Below are 8,735 nucleotides of genomic sequence, written 5' to 3' on the forward strand. Positions count from 1 at the left end.
CTGGTGTGCTGGAGGGTTTGCGCATCATGGACAAATCCAATGGTTTTAAAGGGTGAACTCTACCTACCCATTGCACTGGGTGAGCTTAATCAAGTGCACCTTTATTTCATGCTAATTAAGATCCTGCCAGGGGCTTTTGCAGGTGCAACCTCAGTGGTCTGGTAGAAGTGTGTTGTGCAAGAATATATTTTAGATTTTTTAAAGTAGCCTCACTTTGCCTTGATGACAGCTTTGCACACTCTTGGCATTCTCTCAACCAGCTTCATCTGGAATGCTTTTCCAACAGTCTTGAAGGAGTTCCCACATTTGCTGAGCACTTGTTGGCTGCTTTTACTTCACTCTATGGTCCATGTCATTCCAAACCATCTCAATTGGGTTGAGGTCGGGTGATTGTGGAGGCCAGGTCATCTGATGCAGCACTCCATCACTCTCCTTCTTGGTCAAATAGACTGTGTTGGGTCATTGTCCTATTGACCTATTGTCCTATTGAAAAACTAACAATAGTCCCACTAAGCGCAAACCAGATGGGATGGTGTATAGCTACAGAATGTTGTGGTAGCCAGTGTACCTTGAATTCTAAATAAATCACAGACTGTGTCACCAAGAAAGCACCCCTACATCATCACACCTCGTCCTCCATGCTTCATGGTGGGAACCAGACATGCGGAGATCATCCGTTCACCTACGGGGGTTGGTCTTGTTTTGGTTACTACATGATTCCATATGTGACTCACCACCTGGATTCGGTCTTATGTAGTAAAATGTGAAATGGTGTTTTTTTACATCTGCTAAAAGTAGAGACTCAGAGCTACAAAATGGTATATCATACACGGCATTTGAGGAACAATGGGAAAGTACTTCTGCTTTGAAAGTTGATCAACTTTTAATCTCACTTTTGAGAAAATCACCTTTGAATGTTTTGGTATCTAGTTTAGAGCTCTTCTTTGTCTACACCCATTCAGCATCGTTCACACCCTCTTAATAAGCTTTAGCCCCACCCATCTTGTTTCGCTTTCAGAGCACACACTTGACGCTCTGGCCGATGATTTGTTTACCTCTGGATAACATGAAAACAGCCTGACCAGTTCTGCTGAAAACAATTTCATGACGCTTTCTTGCAGACGTTTACTGACACCGGCCATATTCAACGGGTGTTGTACACACGTCACGTAGCGTTAGCTAACGAGCCAGCCAGCTAACGTTAGCTAGTTAAACAACAATGAACAAAGTGGCAACAATGCCACAGTGCTGGGAGCTAACCAACCAGGTCCAATGTTAGCTAGCTAACATTAGGCTCTAACTAGACAAGCAAACGGCTCTGGGAAACAAATAATAACGTCAGCTAGGGAACCAGCCAGCTAACAGTACACTTAGCTTGAAATGAAACCACTTTGTCAAAATTAGAAATGTGTCATATCTGAAAATGTAGTTAGCTAATGCTAGACTATAAACATGCATCATGGATGTGTCTCCCTGTCAGGAATGCCATACCACGGTTGCACGGTTTGAAGATGTAATACGGAGACAGGTGTTTTCTCCATCTCATTAGCTATCATACTCTAATTCCACTGATTTTCTCCAGAAAACGGAGAGCAACACTTATGCAGCTCCACTATACAAAACTTTTTTTTTAAAGCGGCGTTCGACAGGATTACCAAAACAGACTGACGAGCTCAAATAGAGAGACAACTTCAATATGTTAGACCAATCCGAACTCCTCTCTCTGCATGTCCAGCCCACTCATTATCTCAGACAATCATGGCTAGTGAGAATTAATTTAATTTCTTTAACTTCTTTAGGGTAGGGGGCAGTATTTTCACGTCCGGATGAAAAGAATGCCCAGAGCAAACGGCCTGCTACACAGCCATAAAAGCTAGAATATGCATATTATTAGTAGATTTGGATAGAACACTCTGAAGTTTCGAAAACTGTTTGAATGATGTCTGTGAGTATAACAGAACTCATATGGCAGGCAAAAACATGAGAAAAAAATCCAACCAGGAAGTGGGAAATCTGAGGTTGGTCGATTTTCAACTCAGCTCCTATTGAAGATACAGTGGGATATTGGTAATGTTGCACTTCCTAATGCTTCCACTAGATGTCAACAGTCTTTAGAACCTTGTCTGATGCTTCTACTGTGAAGTGGGGGCAAGAGAGGGGATTGAGTAAAGTCTATCATGAGCTGAACATGCGCGTTCATGTGAGAGCGAGCTCTGTTCCATCGCACTACTGAAGACAATGGAATTCTCCGGTTGGAACATTGAAGAATTATGTTAAAAACATCCTAAAGATTGATTCAATACTTAGTTTGTTATGTTTTTACGGACTGTAATATAACTTTAACTTTTCGCTGGCCTTGCCCACGCGTCGTGAGTTTGGAAAGTGAACTGAACGCTAGAACAACAAGGAGGAATTTGGACATAAATTATGAACATTATCGAACAAAACAAACATTTATTGTGGAACTGGGAATACATTCTGATGAAGATCAAAGGTAAGTGAACGTTTATGTTATTTCTGACTTATGTTGACTGCACAATATGGCGGATATATTTGTGTCTTGATTGGGCTCTGAGCGTCGACTCAGATTATTGCATGGTTTGCTTTTTCCGTACAGCTTTTTTGAAATCTGACACAGCGGTTGCATTAAGGAGAAGTGCGTCTAAAATTCCATGCATAACAGTTGTATCTTTTAGCAATGTTTATTATGAGTGTTCCTGTAAATTGATGTGGCTCTCTGCAAAATCAAAGGATGTTTTGGAACTTCTGAACGTAAGGCGCCAATGTAAACTCAGATTTTTGGATATAAATATGAACTTTACCGAACAAAACATACATGTATTTTGTAACATGAAGTCCTATGAGTGTCATCTGATGAAGATCATCAAAGGTTAGTTGTCACGATCTCACAAGGATGACGCTGGAGAGACGAAGCAGGTACGGGGAGTAACATTTAATAAATAACGGACATGGAACGAGACATAAACAGCTTAGCAAACAGAAAAACAATCAATGCAGAAGCAGGGAACAGAGCTGGGGAACTGACACATATAGGGGAGGAAATGAACAGGTGATAAGAGTCCAGGTGAGTCCAATAACGCTGATGCGCGTGACAAGGAAAGGCAGGTGTACGTGATGGATGGCAGGAGTGAGTGATGCAAGGCATTCTGGCGCCCTCAAGCGCCAGGGGGAGGGAAAGAGCGGGAGCAGACGTGACAGTTAGTGATGAATTTTATCTATATTTCTGCTTTTTGTGAATCCTCTCTTTGGCTGGAAAAATGGCTGTGTTATTCTGTGAATAGGCACTCACCTAACAATCGCTTGGTTTGCTTTCATCGTAAAGCATTTTTGAAATCGGACACTGTGGCTGGATTTACCACAAGTGTATCTTTAAAATGGTGTAAAATACATGTATGTTTGAGGAATTTTAATTATGGGATTTCTGTTGTTTTGAATTTGGCGCCCTGCAGTTTCACTGGCTGTTGAAAATGTGACGTTATCGTCTCTCGTACCCTAGAGAGGTTAACTAGGCAAGTCAGTTAAGAACAAATTCTTATTTACAGTGACCGCCTACTTGTACAGCCCACCGGCCAAACGCCTAACCCGGACGACGCTGGGCCAATTGTGCGCTGCCCTATAGGACTCCCGATCACAGCCATTTGTGATACAGCCCTGATCGAACCCTGGTCTGTAGCGACGCCTCTAGCGCTGCAGTGCCTTAGACTGCTGCACCACTCGGGAGACCTTCTTGCTGGGGCATAGGAGCCGGTTCCTTTTGTTGCTTTGGAATAGGAGCTGGTGTCTTTTTATATCCATAATTACATAGGAACCAAGAAAATTCAGCATAGTAAAATGCCATCATTTATTAGTTATTGGCACTATACAAAGTGTTATTTTAACTGAATTACTTTGTATAGCACACACACACCTTTAGGTGGAGGATAGCAGGTTATCCCTCCAATGAACAGGCAACAAATCCAAGGAATAATACATTTTAAAAAATAGCAGCAGAGAACTGGAAGGAAAGGCGGCCAAAGTAGGAATTTGCTTTGGGGATGACCAGTGTGATATACCTGCTGGAGGGCATGCTCCGGGTGGGTGCTGCTATGGTGACCAGTGAGCTGAGATAAGGCGGGGCTTTACCTCGCAGAGACTTGTAGATGACCTGGAGCCAATGGGTCTGGCGACAAGTATGAAGCGAGGGCCAGCCAACGAGAGCGTACAAGTCGCAGTGGTGGGTGATATATGGGGCTTTGGTGAAAAAACAGATGGCACTGTGATAGACTGCATCACATTTGTTGAGTAGAGTGTTGGAGGCTATTTTATAGATGACATCACCGAAGTCGAGGATCGGTAGGATGGTCAGTTTTACGAGGGTATGTTTGGCAGCATGAGTGAAGGATGCTTTGTTGCGAAATAGGAAGCCGATTCTAGATGCTTAATGTGAGTCTGGAAGGAGAGTTTACAGTCTAGCCAGACATCTAGGTATTTGTAGTTGTCCACATATTCTAAGTCAGAACCGTCCAGAGTAGTGATGCTAATCGGGCGGGAGGGTGCGGGCAGCAAACGGTTGAAAAGCATGCATTTAGTTTTACTTGCATTTAAGAGCAGTTGGAGGCCACGAAAGGAGAGTTGTATTTCATTGAAGCTCGTCTGGAGGTTAGTTAAAACCTCTGGGATATGTGGGACGCTAGCATCCCGCATGGCCATCATCCAGTGAAAATGCAGAGTGCCAAATTCAAATAAATTGCTATAAAAATTTTACTTTCATGAAATCACACATGCAATACACCAAATTAAAGCTACACTTGTTGTGAATCCAGACAACGTGTCAGATTTCAAAAAGGCTTTACGACGAAAGCACACCAAACGATTATGTTAGGTCAGTACATAGCCACAGAAAAACAAAGCCATTTTCCAGCCAAAGCGAGGAGTCACAAAAAGCAGAAAGAGATAAAATGAATCACTAACCTTTGATGATCTTCATCAAATGACACTCATAGGACATCATGTTACACAATACATTTATGTTCTGTTCGATAACGTGCATATTTATATTCACAAATCTCGGTTTACATTGGCGCCATGTTCAGAAATGCCTCCAAAATATCCGGAGAAATTGCAGAGAGCCACGTCAAATAACAGAAATACTCATCATAAAACTTTGATGAAAGATAAATGTTTACATATAATTAAAGATAAATTTGTTCTTAATGCAACAGATATACGAAATTACAACATAAATAATCCCTTACCTTTGATCATCTTCATCAGAATGCACTCCCAGGAATCCTAGTTCCACAATAAATCGTTGTTTTGTTCGATAATGTCCATTACTTATGTCTAAGTAGCTACTTTTGCTAGCATGTTTAGTGCACATGTCCAAACGCTCGCGCAGATGCAGGCAAACTCGGACGAAAACTTCAAAAAGTTATATAACAGGTCAAATAAACTGGTCAAACTAAGTAGAGAAGGTTAGTACAAAGGACTTCCAATTCAGAGAGCAAAGTTAAAACCTCTACCACTTCTCTCGCCCGGATCCTCCTCATCAAAAAAGCTGACTAGCATAGCCTAGCCTAACGGGACAGGGATATCATATAATATAATTTTCATGAAATCACAAGTCCAATACAGCAAATGAAAGATAAACATCTTGTGAATCCAGCCATCATTTCCGATTTTTAAAATGTTTTACAGCGAAAACACAAAATGTATTTCTATTAGCTAACCACAATAGCCAAAGACTCAACCGCATATTTTCACCATGTTTCTACCGCATAGGTAGCTATCACAAAACCGACCAAATAGAGATATAATTAGTCACTAACCAAGAAACAACTTCATCAGATGACAGTCTTATAACATGTTATACAATACATTTATGTTTTGTTTGAAAAATGTGCATATTTGAGGTATAAATCATAGTTTTACATTGCAGCTACCATCACAAATAGCACCGAAGCAGCCAGAATAATTACAGAGAGCAACGTGAAATACCTAAATACTCATCATAAAACATTTATGAAAAATACATGGTGTACAGCAAATGAAAGATAAACGTCTTGTGAATCCAGCCAATATTTCCGATTTTTTAAGTGTTTTACAGCGAAAACACAATATATATTTCTATTAGCTCACTACAGTAGCCAAACACACAACGCAATTTAATCCCCGCAAAAATAGCTTGCACAAAACCGACAAAATAGAGATAAAATTAATCACTAACCTGGAACAAATTCATCAGATGACAGTCTTATAACATCATGTTATACAATACAATTATGTTTTGTTCGAAAATGTGCATATTTAGAGCTACAAATCCTGATTATACATTGTGAATACGTAGCATCGATTCACCAGAATCTCCCGAGATATTTTGGACACTCACCTAATCTGACCAAAGAACTCATCATAAACTTTACATAAAAATACTTGTTGTATGGCAAATGAAAGATACACTGGTTCTTAATGCAACCGCCTTGTTAGATTTTAAAAAATAACTTTACCATAACAAACAGCTTGCGTTATTGCGAGACAGCGCTCGCCAAAACGGCAGAGAATAGGAATCAACATTTTCCACAGAAATACGAAATAACATCATAAATTGTTCTTACTTTTGCTGAGCTTCCATCAGAATCTTGTACAAGGAGTCCTTGGTCCAGAATAAATCGTTGTTTGGTTTCAGAATGTCCTTTTCTTCTGTCGAATTCACGCCACAATGCTAGCCAATGTTGATAACGTTCCCAATTTCTCTCGACGCAAAGAACGGAAAACTCCAAAAGTCCCAATAAACGTTGAATAATCTGATAAAACTCGGTTGAAAAAAACTACTTTACGATGTTATTATCACATGTATTAAATAAAATCAGAGCCGGAGATATTCGCCGTGTAAACCGAACGCTTATCAGAAGACAATATCGAGGTGCTTCGCTCGCCTTGGTAGAGAAAGGAAATTCCTGACCTGCCACTCCAAAAGCTCTTGTTCGACCTCAGATCGAGCTAGACACCCCATTCCAACTTCCACTGCCTGTTGACATCTAGTGGAAGGCATATGAAGTGCATGCATATCGATAAATATAAGGCAATTGAATAGGCAGGCCCTGAAACAGAGCCTCGTTTTCAGATTTTTCACTTCCTGCATGGAAGTTCACTGCAAAATGAATTCTGTTTTACTCACAGACATAATTCAAACAGTTTTAGAAACTTCTGAGTGTTTTCTATCCAATAGTAATAATAATATGCATATTGTATGATCTAGAAAAGAGTACGAGGCCGTTTCATTTGGGCACGATTTTTCCCAAAGTGAAAACAGCGCCCCCCTATTGACAAGAATTAAGAGCAGGTTAAAGTGAACCATTACCTTGCAGAATCCTTCACTAGTGGTGGTATATGCTTGGTGCACCAATGCCAACATAACTGTCCTTGGGAGCATTTCCACTGTCAACAGGCATAGCCTCCCTAGGAGTGTAGCGGGTTTGGGAGAAGACAGTTCTGCCATTCTCGTAGTGCGATTTGGAACTGTAGGAATAGATTGGGATGACACCCGACTGTTCAACGATGCTGGCCTGAGAGCGACTAGAGGCACCATCTTCAGTGCTTTTGTAGTGCTTCTGCTGAGACATTGGGGCCAGTTGCATCTGGGGCATTTGAGCTACATGCCATAATTGCTGAGGCATGGGGTCAGTTGCTGCTGTGGCATGGCAGTGTGTTGCTTCCGCTGCTGGGACATTTGAGCTGGATTCCTCACTTGCTGGGGTATGGTGACCGGTTCGTTCTGCTGCGGTTCAGCAGCCGGTTTCTTCTGCGGTATTTGAGCTGGTTGCCACTCTTGCTGAGGCATGTCGGTCAGTTGCTTCTGCGGTAGAGGCATGGAGGCCAGTTGCTGCTGGGACATTTGAGCTGGATACCACACTTGCTGGGGTACGGTGGTCGGTTGCTCCTGCGGTAGAGGCGTGGAGGCCGGTTGCTTCTGCTATTGGGGAAATTGAGCTGGATGCCACACTTGCTGATGCGTCTGCGGCATGGCGGTCAGTGCAGCGACTTGTTGCTTATGGACCATTCTACCTGGATACCACATCTCGTGAGGCTACTGCACCAGATGCCACACTTGCTGAAGCATGGCAGCCGGTTGCTTATGCTGCTGGGGCATTTGAGCTGTTTTCCACAGTTGTTGGGGTATGGCAGTCAGTTCCTTCTGCGGTAGATGCATAGGGGCTGGTTGCTTCTGCTCCTGGGGAAATTGATCTGGATGCCACACTTGCTGAGGTGGCTGTGGCATGGCGGTCGGTTCAATTTGCTGCTGAGGTTCAGTAGCTGGTTGCTTTTGCTGCTGAGGCATTTGAGCTGGATGCCACGCTTGCTGGGGCATGGTGGCCTGTTGCTTCTGCGGTTGACGCATTGTGGCTGGTTGTTTCTGCTGCTGGGGCATTTGAGTTGAATACCATGCTTGCTGCGGTATAGCTGTTGGTTGTTTCTGCAGTATAGGCATTGGGGCCAGTTGCTGCTGGGGCAAAAAACAAAAACACTAATGATTGGTTGACAATGGAGCCCCCACGTGACAGGTGATGGCTATAGGATGAAGTTGGTGAAGAGCAATTGCAGAAACTTGGAGTTTCTGCAGCTTTTTGTAAAGTTCATGCAGTCGACATATAGACTCACGTCGGAAATGTTTTATCCCCAGAATGCAACACACTTTGAAAGGCGGTGAACAACAAATGTCACCGACCTGACAATAG

At 42.4% G+C, this 8,735-nt stretch overlaps 1 protein-coding gene across 1 annotated transcript; it reads right to left on the reverse strand.

Moving 5' to 3' along the window:
• Positions 1-7,651: 7,651 nt before the first annotated feature.
• LOC139541358 (putative uncharacterized protein DDB_G0294196) lies at positions 7,652-8,398 on the reverse strand. The gene is made up of 2 exons (XM_071345934.1): positions 8,108-8,398; positions 7,652-7,972 (listed from the first exon to the last, which is right to left on the reverse strand). The coding sequence occupies exons 1-2, from the start codon at positions 8,396-8,398 to the stop codon at positions 7,652-7,654; spliced, it is 612 nt and encodes a 203-aa protein (XP_071202035.1).
• Positions 8,399-8,735: the final 337 nt, after the last annotated feature.

Source organism: Salvelinus alpinus, chromosome 2 (assembly GCF_045679555.1).
Source record: "Salvelinus alpinus chromosome 2, SLU_Salpinus.1, whole genome shotgun sequence".
NCBI lineage: Eukaryota > Metazoa > Chordata > Actinopteri > Salmoniformes > Salmonidae > Salvelinus > Salvelinus alpinus.